This window comes from Panthera leo, chromosome B3 (genome assembly GCF_018350215.1).
Source record: "Panthera leo isolate Ple1 chromosome B3, P.leo_Ple1_pat1.1, whole genome shotgun sequence".
Classification (NCBI taxonomy): Eukaryota; Metazoa; Chordata; class Mammalia; order Carnivora; family Felidae; genus Panthera; species Panthera leo.
The window spans coordinates 131,777,270-131,790,081 of NC_056684.1; the positions used below are offsets into that span (position 1 = coordinate 131,777,270).

The following is a 12,812-nucleotide window of genomic DNA, read 5'->3' on the forward strand; positions in this document are numbered from 1 at the left end:
TTTTAAACATTACATACACATGTCTTTCACTTGAAGGGATAGTTTGATACACTGTAAAGAAATTTATCACTGGATATGGACTAAACTTAATATTATAGATTGCATTATAGATTATCTGTTATAGATTACAGAATTATTTTATTTTTAAAATATGATATTTAGTCATGAAAAAATACTCCTTAAGTAACGCCTGGTTGAGGAGGGATTTAGTAATTGGCTTTTATTGCAAAGAAATCCTGTCATTATTGCTATAAAATTAGGGATATGGGTGAACAATGTGGGGAAAATACAACTGTTAATACTGTGTTACAAGTCAGTTAATGACCAAGAGCTAAAAGGAGCGCCGTTTTCAATAACAAGAGGAAAAACAGATAAAAAGTATCTGATAACTTTTACTTGGAAATCTTTCTTTTTAACAAGGTGAGTTTCAAGGGTAAGGAAATGGCTAAAAATATTTGCTGTGTAAAGACTCTTTATAGACCAGAAGACATTATAAAAATGTCATTTTTTATAGCACGAACATCAAGCTATCCTAACTTGCATTTCTGCTGGGAAATAAGTTGTCATTTTCTTAAACATTATTTTTTTAAGTTTATTTATTTTGAGAGGGAGGGAGGGGCAGAGAGAGAGAGAGAGAGGGAAGGAGAGAATCCTGAGCATGCTCTGTGCTTGAACTTACGAACCGTGAGATCAAGACCTGAGCCGAGATCCGGAGTCAGATGCTTGACCGTCTGAGCCACCCAGGCGCCCCATAGAAGTAGTCATTTTTGAGTGTTCGTAAGTGCTAGCCCCTGTTCCAGGTGCTCCTATACACCATCTCGAGTTCTCCCAACAACCCCGCCACGTACATTTCCCTCACCTTCCTGACTCGTGTTTTTATACAACTGTTGGTTCATTTACTGAACTTCTGCTACGTATCAGGCACTGTTGTAGGCACAGGATGTTAGTGAATAAAACAAAACGTCTACTTCATGCAGCTTACATTCTAACGGAACCCAGGGCTGCTTGAGCTTAAAAGACTCCCCTGGAGTCACATGGCCATGGCAGGTTCAGAATTTGTATCCAGACCCCAACGATGCCCAGGTGTTTTCCACTGCACTGTGCTGCCACTTAGTTAAACCACAAAGGGTTGATACCTTCCTTTCCCATATCACATTTTAATAATCTATAACTCAAATGAGAGATTTCTTTACACAGAAGGCTATACTTTCTGTAAGAGAAAATGGTATGTTAAAAAGAAATGCTATGATTTTTTAAAAAAAGAAACTCATGTTTTTAATATGCGTTATATGTTTCAAAAAAAAAAAAAAAAAACCCTGCCAGATTTGAATTATCTAGGTTTGGGTGTGCACACACTAAAAAATTCTCACTTTTTTATGAGCGCATGCATGAATCTAGATCTATTCAGATGGATCCAGATACCGTGTGTGCTTTTCTTTGGGACTGGACTTTAACACAAAAGTTTATTGAAAATCAGAGACAGGGGCGCCTGGGTGGCGCAGTCGGTTAAGCGACCGACTTCAGCCAGGTCACGATCTCACGATCTCGCAGTCTGTGAGTTCGAGCCCCGCGTCAGGCTCTGGGCTGATGGCTCGGAGCCTGGAGCCTGTTTCCGATTCTGTGTCTCCCTCTCTCTCTGCCCCTCCCCCATTCATGCTCTGTCTCTCTCTGTCCCAAAAATAAATAAAAAACGTTAAAAAAAAAAATATTAAAAAAAAAAAAAAAAAGAAAATCAGAGACAACTGATTACTTAAAAACTTCTAAAACCCCCACATTACTGGCACCCTTTAAAACCTCCCTGAGCATGTTATTGTATCTTTTTTTAAGGCTTATTTGAGAGAGAGAGAGAGAGAGAGAGAGAGAGAGAGAGAGAGAGAGAATGAATGCAGGTGCACATGGGGGAGGGGCAGGGAGAGAAGGAGAGAGAGAGAATCCCAAGCAGGCTCCATGCCATCAGTGCAGAGACCAGGGCAGAGCTCCGACCCAGGAACTGTTGAGATCACGAGCTAAGTGAAATCAAGAGTCTCACACTTAACTGACTGAGCCACCCTAGTGCCCATTATCGTATCGTATATATAATAGTTTTTGCTTGAATTTTCTGTCTAAAAGATTATGCCCGAGGGGCGCCTGGGTAGCTCAGTCAGGGGAGCATCCAACTCTTGATTTCAGCTCAGGTCATGATGTCACAGTTTGTGAGTTCCAGCAGCCCCCGGTCAGGCTCTGCACTGATGGTGTGGGGCCTGCTCAGGATTCTCTCTCCTTCTTGCTCTGCCCCTCCCCTGCTCACACGGTCTCTCTCTCTCTCTGAAAATAAATAAACTTAAAAAAAAGAAGATAATGCCCTAGCCAAAATTTGTCTTTGTGGCACATTACAAATCGTTGTCCTAAGGCATTCTGAAACTATATAGAGCTGGGTGTTGTAGTATGCAAATGTTATTTTATTTTTATAACACTGTCTGTGATAGGAAACGAAAACACAGGCTTATGAATTCATAACTAGACCGCTGTAATGGAGCAGAATTTATATGATTGGTTATTTTATATTTCTCATATTTTACAAGACTGAATTGTAATCTAGGTGAAAGGATTCTAGAATCAAAGAGCATAATCAAGCGATTTACCCTTAAGAACCCTTTGATTTTCTACAGTGTACAGATAGTACATCTTTTTTTGACTTTCTTACTCATTTTTTTCTGGTCTTATTCTGGTATTTCTTACAGATTGGAGATCTCCAGAGAAGCTATGTTGCTGCTCAGAAATCTGAAGCAGCATTTCCAGATCATGTGGATACCCAACATTTAATTAAACAGTTAAAGCAGCATTTTGCTATGCTCTGATTGTCCCTGAGACCAAGTATATTCTTACGATGGGGCATTGCACAAGGGAAAAAGTAGTGTGCTTGTATGTATAGGATATACACACAATGCTTGATATTAGTGAAGATGGCCTAAGGGAGTTTGCACAAGAATGCGTAATGAACACTTTATAATAACAACTTTCTAAGACAGGATGTGCTATTTGTAAGTAGATCATGAAAACTTCTCCCACATTATATGGTACGTGTTTGTTTATAATGTTTCTGAAACATTTTCATGAATTTCCTCAAATTTTTATTAATGCACATTTTTAATGTCCCTGACCTGGCCATTAGCTAGCATGTAGCTTTAGAGGTCCGAAACCTGCCATAAAAATTCCACTTTTATGGCTAAAAATGTGTATATATATTCCAGTTAGAGAGTTTACTTAGAGCTTAAAATTGTATTTAAAACTCTTTATCAAATGCTTTGTGAGACACTATGTATTTTATGTATTATGCTTTAAAATAAATCAGTGTGTAAAACACCATCATTCTGTCATTTTCCATGATTTTTTATTTTAGTTATCTAAGAAAAAACAAGTTTTTTCCAAAGTCCAGTAATCTTAGAAATCAAGTCATTATTTTAATTTTACTTGAGATGATGTACCACCAATTTTGTATTTTCCTCAGAAGCTATTTATGGGATATCACACTTTCAATAGAAGAGTATCAGGATTAGAAATGGAGTCACAGGCCTGGAGTCCCATGGGCGGTGAGACCCGAGAGGGTTAGGCCAGATCACTGGACCACGTATTGCAAAATCCTGCAAAGGCTCTTGAACTTGTCTCTCCTACATTTAGTGGAATTCTCATTAACGTGTTCACACAAGGAAATGTGTCAAAGGAACAAAGCCACCCAAATTTGTAGTTTGGACGTTGGGACCCATCCATGTGATTTTTCAAAAAGGTCTTAATTCCGTGAAAACTAACTTACAGATACCTATTTGTTTCTGTTCAGATTTGTATGAGTAGGATTGCTTAGCTGACAGAACAAAAAGATGTGAATTGGAGGCATTATGGAGTATGAGAGGCTGGGAGGAGTTTTAGAGAAGACATAGATGAATCATGGCGGCCCAGATGAAGGAAGCAAAGCCCAGTGGGCTGGTGGTATGGCCATGACTAGAACCCAAGATTTCACTCTTGTGCTTTTACTCTTCTTGGTTCCCCAGGATATATGCTAGCGCTTGTTTCTTAGCTCATGAGAATTTCCTCAAGCACAATCACATGTCTTAATACTGTATTCAATATCTAGGCTGAAATCTTATAACGTGAGTCATTTTCTTAGTTAATCGAAAATAAAAGTAATCGCAAAGGCTTGCATTTACTGTGGATGTTGTATGCACCCAGCCCTATTCTAAGTACTTGATGTGGATTAATCCTTTCCTTCCCACTGTAGTCCTAGAAGGTGCCGTTACTCTCATTTTACTTATCAGAAAAATGAAGCACAGAGAAGTTAACATGCTCAGGGTTATAAAGCTAATAAGCGGCAGAGCTGGGATTCAAATGCAAGCAGCGTGGCCCTTGAGGATGTGCTCTTACCCCTTATATGAAATCACCTAGTGTTTCTTCTATAAATAAAGCTACTACTGCTTTTTAAGTTTATTTATTTTAAGAGAGAGAGCATGCGTGCAAGTGTGAGGGAGGGAGGGGTAGGAGAGGGAGAGATAGAATCCCAACCAGGCTCCACACCATCAGCACAGAGCCCAACACGGGGCTCGAACTCACAAACCATGAGGTCATGACCTGAGCCAAGATCAAGAGTCAGATGCTCAACCAACTAAGCCACCCAGGTGCCCCTAAAGCTACTACTGTTTAAAATGAATGATATATGCGTTAGTAAAATTGGGTAATAAGCTAATATTAACAGCAAAAAATAAATGAGTCAGTATTCCTAAGGTAATATGAAGATATTTTCGTCTTGAATTTATGTTAATTCGATGTGAACACCAATGCAAAGAATGAGTCAGGATGGCTCCAGGCAGAATGATGGCATAAGAGAACACTGCGTCAAGAGCTACATATATCTTTGCAACAAAAATTACTTCTGGACTGCATAACTGGCTTCTGTGCCAACATTATTTTTAATGTTTATTTATTTTTGAGAGAGAGAGAGGGAGAGAGAGCATGAGTGAGCAGGGTAGGGGCAGAGAGAGGGAGACACAGAATCTGAAGCAGGCTCTAGCCTCTGAGCTGTCCAGTACAGAGCTCGATGCGGGGGCTTGAACTCACTAGGCACAAGATCATGACCTGAGCCAAAGTCAGACACTTAACCGACTGAGCCACCTAGGCACCTGTGCCAACATCTCTATAGAAGGAAGGCTAACAATTGTCTTCTACCCTGGCTAAAAAGGTGTTCAGTCCATTTACAAATTGTCTGACCAAAGTTAACTTCAGCTTCCCACTGATGAAGATAGGATCTGGCAAGACCATTGCCTGCACAATAATTGCTGAGGTTGGAAGTTCCTTCCCAAATATGTCACATCCTAACCTACTCATTGTTCTGTTACATTTCCGAATAGTATGTCCCAGCATCGGAGCACCCAACGTACTTTATGGCCTTGAGATGAGAAAATTAATAAAGATAGCATATCACTACATCTTTAATGTGGTTTCCACCACTAACCTTTATTAACATGAGGGATTTCTATCAAGAGCTTTCAGCTGGGATTGAGTTTAAGCATTCAGAAAAACAACAAGCTTTCCAAACTTCTGTGGTAGGACTCAACATTGGAAAATAACCCAGAAATCGAATTTTGTTAAAGGCCATTACTGGATAGTTTTAAGTTCTAGGGAACATATAAATTGGAATGGTCCATGGATATGTTCCAGAGTTCCAAAGTAGTTACCTAGGCTCAGATATTAGGGGGAAAGTTTTATTTAGCAATTTGAAAACAGTTGTACATCTTTTCATATACATGGCATTAGTCCTATGTTTGGCTGACCAGAAGCAACATTTTTGAGAGATGCTGTGATTTTATGTCCTTGATATTAAAGCCAAATTCTTGAGATGAAAGAACAGGGATTAATAAAAGTTAAATTATAATCCTTAGGGACTATAATATTTCCTGCACTGTGATCCTTCCCCCTCCCTGCATCCTGACTAGTAAGGAGTAGTTTGCTGGTGAAACGTAAATGACAGAAACTTCTGGAGACGGCAACCATATTATCCTAGGGAAGGAAAAGCCAAACCTAGACAGATTTAGGAAGATTTTTTTTTTTTTTTTGTATTTAAATAAAGTGGACCCTTTTCCAGTGTTTGAAACTCAAGTTTCTATGGGCTCCAGCACTTTATAATGGTCACGGCCACGGCCTCTCACCTGCTCTGATCTGATAGCTTCAATTTCTTTCTCTATAGAATTTTTTTCTCTCTTTCTCTTAAAGTTTATTTATTTTAGGGGTGCCTGGGTGAGTCAGTCAGTTAACCACCTGACTCTTGGTCTCAGCTCATGTCATGATCTTGTGGTTCGTGAGTTTGAGCCCCGCATTGGGCTGCACACTTACAATGCAGGGCCTGTTTGGGATTCTGTCTCCCCTGCTATATGACCCTCCCCCACTCACTCTGTTTTTCTCAAATAAATGAATTAATTTTCAAAAATTTAAACTGTATTTATTTTGAGAGAAAGAGTGTGAATGGGAGAGGGGCAGAGAGAATCCCAAGCAGTCTCCTCACCCTCAGTGCAGAGCTTGATGTGGGGTTTGAATTCATGAACTGTGAGATCATGACTCAAACCAAAATAAAAGTCGAACACTCAACCCACTGAACTACCCAGGTGCCCTGTCTCTCTCTGTCTTTAAAATCATGGTCACTTTAAATCTCTTCCTTTCTAGCACAACCCTAGCTCCTTTGTCATAACATCATGAAAGGGCAGGTGATGTTTGTTGCTTACTTCCTCATCTCATTTATTCTTTGACCCTCTTCAGTCTGGCTTCAAATCCAGCCACTACTGGGAACCCTTCCATTGAGGTCACTAATTACTCCCATTTAGCAAATCCAGAGTTGTTTGTTTTTTTAACATAACAGCTTTTTATTCATATTATTTATATACCATACAATTCTCTCTTTTAAAATGTACCATTTGGTGATTTTTAATATGATTACAGTTGAACGGCCATCACTATAATCAATTTTATTTTATTTTTTTAATGTTTATTTTTGAGAGAAAGAGAGAGAGAGAGAGAGAGTGAGTGTGTAAGTGGGGGAGACACTGAATCTGAAACAGGCTCCAGGCTCTGAACTGTCAGCACAGAGCCCAATGTGGGGCTCGAACTCACAAATCATGATATCATGACCTGAGTTGAAGTAGGACGCTTAACCGACTGAGCCACCCAGACGCACCAACTATAATCAATTTTAAAAGACCTGTACACTGGAACTATAAGAAAACTATAAGACATTCACAAAAAACACAGAAGACATAAGTAAATGGAAAGATATTATACTCATGAATTGGAATACTGTTAAAATGTCCATACTATCCAAAGCAATCTACAAATTTATTTGCAATCCCTATCAAATGTTCAATGACATTTTTCACAGAAATAGATATTGAAACGTTTTTCACAATCCTAAAATTTGTATGGAACTACAAAAAAATATCAAAAAGCTAAATCAATCTTGAGAAAGAATAACAAAACTGGAGGTATCACACATCCTGATTGCAAACTATATTACAAAGCTATAATCAAAACAGTGTGTGGTGTTGGCATAAAAACATATATACAGATCAATGGAAAAAGATAAGGAGCCTAGAAATAACCCACACATATATGATCAATTTAGGACAAAGGGGCCAACTATGTGCAATGGGAAAAGACAGTCTCTTCAATAAATGGGGTTAGGAAAACTGGACAGTCACATGCATGAATGAAACCAGACCACTATCAAACCCCTGCACAAAAATCAAGTCCAAACAAAGTAAGTACTTGAATGTAATATCTGAAGCCATAAAACTCCTAGAAGGAAACCGACGGTAAGCTCCTTGACATTGGTTTTCGCAAATTTTTGGACTGGACACCAAAAGCATAGGCAACAAAAGCAAAAATAAACCAGTTGGACTACATCAAACCAAAAGGCTTCTGCACGGCAAAGAAAACCATCAACAAAATGAAAAGGCAACATATCGAACAGGAGAAAATATTTGAGAATCATATATCTAATAAGGGGTTAATATCCAAAATATATAAAGAATTCATACAACACAATGGCAAAAAAAAAATCTTATTAAAAAACGGGCAAAGGATCTGAATAGACATTTTTGCGCGGAAGACACACAGATGGCCAACAGGTACGTGAAAAGGTGTTGAACATCACTAACCATCAGGGAAATGCAAATCAAAAGCACAGTAAGATATCACCCCATACCTGTTAGAATGGCTATCATCAAATTACAAGAAATAAGCGCTGGTGAGAATGTGGAGAAAAGGGAACCCTTGTGCACTGATGGTGGGAGTGTACCTTGGTGCAGCCCCTATGGAAAATGGTATGGAGGTTGTTAAAAGAATTAAAAACAGAGTGGTCCTATGATCCAGTAGTTCCAGTTCTGGGTATTTGACTGAAGGAAGCAAAAATAACAACTCAAAAAGGGATCTGTAGCCCCATGTTCACTGCAGCATTATTGATAATAGCCAACATATGGAAGCAAGGTTAAGTGTCCACTGAATGGATAAAGAAAATGTGGGCTATGTATACAATGGAACATTACTCAGCTTTAAAAAAGAAGGAAATCCTGCTAGTTGCAACAACACAGATGAGCCTTGAGTTAATTGTGCTAAGTGAAATAAGTCAGAGAAAGACAAATACCCATATGGTATCATTTATATGTGGAATCTTACCCCTCCCTCTAAAAAAACCCTGAACCGATAGATTAAAAAAAAAAATCAGTCTGGGGGGGTTTACCAGAAATGGGGATGGAAGGTGGGCAAAATGGGTAAACATGAACAAAAGGTACAAACTTCCAATTATAAAATAAGTCCTGGGGATATAATGTACAGCATGGTGACTACAGTTAATAATGCTGTGTTGTATATTTGAGAGTGAATAAGAGAGTGGATCTTAAAAGTCTTCATCATTGAAAAAAAATTGTTACTATGTGAGGTGATAAATGTTAACTCCTTATTGCGGTGATCATTTTGCAATATACACATATATCAGATCATCGTATTGTACGTCTGAAACTAACATGTTCTATGTCATTTATATCTCAATATTTTTTAAAAAATTAATGGAAGTTTTAATGTTCCATATCATGAAATGATGCCCTTTTGCATGTTAAAAGCCTATCCTAGCAGATCAAACACACTTGTAGATTTTTCCTATAGGAATTACTTAGTTATTCTTGCTAGTTTTATATCTAAGAGCTACCTACTATATTGTATTTTGACTTACACTTTCTCTTTTCTGAGGAAAACAGGTGTAGGTAAAACCCAGGTGCAAGTAAGACTTTTGGGTGGCATTGGCAGAGTAAATAAAGGAAAAGTTAGAGAAGCGCATTTTCTTCCGATGAAAAGGCTTTCACGGTTATGTGTTGGTTGAGGAATCTCTAGGCAAGTTACTAATTTTCAAAAATTTCAAGAAATATACATAGAACTTAAAGGCAAATAGTTTGTTATAAATTGAACTCTCTCAACTATTTGCATCCCCCTGGCATCAGCTTCAAACCTACTTTGAATTTTGCACTTTTCATGCCTTCCCTTTATGCCACCTGTACTTCAGCCAAACATAATTATTAGTTTTCAACATATTTAGTGCATTAAGGTTTTGAGGTGTGGTTTTCTCTCAGCCTTAAATGCTCCTAACCTCAGCTGTGTGTCCAAGGCTTAGGACGCCTTCAGATCCAGCTCCCTCAGGCAGTGCGCCCTAATTGTCCCCTGCCACTGAAATCCCACAACAGTGTGCTTGTACCATGCAGAGAACAAAGGAAAGCAGAAAAGAGAAGAAAGGGAACAGAGAAGAGACGCACAAACTATAAACAAACAGTATGGTAGATTTAAAGTTAACCGTATCAATAATTGTATTAAATGTAAATGGCTGTCATAACAAGCCCACCACAGACCGGGTGGCTTAAACAACAGAAATTTATTTTCTTACCGTTCTGGAGCCTGGGAAGTCCAAGAGCAAGGAGCCAGCCAATTCCCTTCCCAGTGAGAGCTTTCCTCCTGACTTGTGAGTGGCTGCCTTCTTGCTGTGTCCTCACGTGGCAGAGAGAAAGAGAGTTCTGGTGTGTCTTTCTCGTTTTCCAAGGGTACCGGCTGTATTGAATTAATGTCCCACCCTTAAAAGCTCATTTAACTTTAATTACCTCCTTGAAGCCCTATCTGGAAGGTAGTATTGTCAGGGGTTAAATTTGGGAGGGCACAATTTGGTCCATAGCAATTTGGTCTAAATTAACACAATTTGGTCTAAATTAAACGCAATTTTCTCAGCTAAAAGGCAGAGATTTTCAGATTGGACAATCTACCTGCCAAATCACAAAACCTACTCTCTGGAAAAACCACACATTAAAATGTGAAGACATGAGTAGGTTACAAGTATAAGAAAAGATACACCATACTATATTAATGTCAGGTGGAGTAGTACTGTGAGCAGTCAGAGGAGAGAGGGGCTAGGGAGAGGCCAGGGAATGCTAGTGGGTGAACATATTTGGGGGGCACTAGAATATAAATTTGTCTGAATGGGAGTTGGGCAGTAGCAGCAGGAATAGGCTGGGAAGGAGAACAAAATTTGGAGGCACAGAAAGAAATGGAACATAGAAGGTTTTTTTTTTTTTAATTTTTAACATAGAATTTTATTTTATTTTATTTTATTTTATTTTAATTTTTATTTTTATTTTATTATTTTTTAAAATTTACATCCAAATTAGTTAGCATCTAGTGAAACAATGATTTCAGGAGTAGATTCCTTAATGCCCCTTACCCATTTAGCCCATCCCCCCCTCCCAAAACCCCTCCAGCAACCCTCAGTTTGTTCTCCATATTAATGAGTCTCTTCTGTTTTGTCCCCCTCCCTGTTTTTATATTATTTTTGTTTGCCTTCCCTTATGTTCATCTGTTTTGTCTCTTAAAGTCCCCATATGAGTGAAGTCATATGATTTTTGTCTTTCTCTGACTAATTTCACTTAGCATAATACCCTCCAGTTCCATCCACATAGTTGCAAATGGCAAGATTTCATTCTTTTTGATTGCTGAGTAATATTCCGTTGTGTGTGTGTGTGTGTGTGTGTGTGTGTGTGTATATATATATATATATATATATATATATATATATATATACCACATTTTCTTTATCCATTCATCCGTCGATGGACATTTGGGCTCTTTCCATGCTTTGGCTGTTGTTGATAGTGCTCCTATAAACATGGGGGTGCATGTGTGCCTTCGAAATAGTACACCTGTATCCCATGTATAAATGCTTAGTAGTGCAATTGCTGGGTCATAGGGTAGTTCTATTTTTAGTTTTTTGAGGAACCTCCATCCTGTTTTCCAGAGTGGCTGCACCAGCTTGCATTCCCACCAACAATGCAAAAGAGATCCTCTCTCTCCACATCCTTGCCAACATCTGTTGTTGCCTGAGTTGTTAATGTTAGCCATTCTGACAGGTGTAAGGTGGCATCTCATTGTGGTTTTGATTTGTATTTCCCTGATGATGAGTGATGTTGAGCATTTTCTCATGTGTCAGTTGGCCATCTGGATGTCTTCTTTGGAGAAGTGTCTATTCATGTCTTTCACCCATTTCTTCACTGGATTATTTGTTTTTTGGGTGTTGAGTTTGATAAGTTCTTTATAGATTTTGGATACTAACCCTTTATCTGATATGTCCTTTGCAAATATCTTCTCCCATTCTGTAGGTTGCCTTTTAGTTTTGCTGATTGTTTCCTTCGCCGTGCAGAAGCTTTTTATTTTGATGAGGTCCCAGTAGTTCATTTTTGCTTTTGTTTCCCTTGCCTCCAGAGACGTGTTGAGTAAGAAGTTACTGTGGGCAAGATCAAAGAGGTTTTTGTCTGCTTTCTCCTTGAGGGTTTTGATGGCTTCCTGTCTTACATTGAGTTCTTTCATCCATTTTGAGTTTATTTTTGCGTCTGGTGCAAGAAAGTGGTCCAGGTTCATTCTTCTGCATGTCACTGTCCAGTTTTCCCAGCACCACTTGCTGAAGAGACTGTCTTTATTCCATTGGATATTCTTTTCTGCTTTGTCAAAGATTAGTTGGCCATACGTTTGTGCGTCCATTTCTGGGTTCTCTATTCTATTCCATTGATCTGAGTGTCTGTTCTTGTGCCAGAATATAGAAGGTTTTGATTCCCTAATTAAGGAGTTCAAGCTTTACCTGAGTTCAGGTTGAAGAGGAGGCAGGTGTTTTGTAAGAATTGATCTGGAGGCAATGTTGAGGATCAGTTGGAGAAGATAAAGTAAGACAGAGATTTTAAATTAAGTTTTCTAGGAAGGGTGTGAAAATGAATATATTTACATTAGATAATAAATAAAAATTTCCCAACTGCACAGTACATGCATCTGATCGGACAGTATATGCCACATCTCTGCTTGGTTTCACCCTTTTCTCTTTCCCATTTGCACTCAAATGCATAAAAATTTGCCTAGATAGTCCCAACTCATGAAAAGAACACTGACTGTCACAGATGGTGCTTCACTAATCATGGCTTGCAACAAACAGTTTTAACAAGATTGCTGTCTTAAAAAAAAAACAACAAACGCAAGGCTACTAGTTATGTGATATTTTGTATTTCATGAAACAGGAATTTGGGGAAAATAAAAACAGTAATACTTACCCAGGTGACAGTTTTTTTCCATTATAATATTTGTTACAACATTAGAATTAGAGTCTAGGGGGAGGCTGTGGGTAGCCTGATGTATCTAAAGTTTGAGAACCAATTTTCCAGGTGGTTTCTTTCTTTCTTTCTTTCTTTCTTTCTTTCTTTCTTTCTTTCTTTCTTTCTTTCTTTCTT

The 12,812-nt window shown here is 38.5% G+C and overlaps 1 protein-coding gene across 7 annotated transcripts in view; it reads left to right on the plus strand.

The window, feature by feature from the left end:
- TTC8 (tetratricopeptide repeat domain 8) overlaps window positions 1-3,345 on the plus strand; it is a 60,344-nt gene extending 56,999 nt beyond the window's left edge. For all 7 annotated transcript variants that reach the window (XM_042944028.1, XM_042944030.1, XM_042944029.1 and 4 more), the window contains one exon: window positions 2,721-3,345. In XM_042944028.1, coding sequence (XP_042799962.1) covers window positions 2,721-2,837 — 117 coding nt within the window. In that variant the 3' untranslated portion in view covers window positions 2,838-3,345. The remainder of the gene's footprint in view (window positions 1-2,720) is intronic.
- The last annotated feature ends 9,467 nt before the right edge of the window (window positions 3,346-12,812 follow it).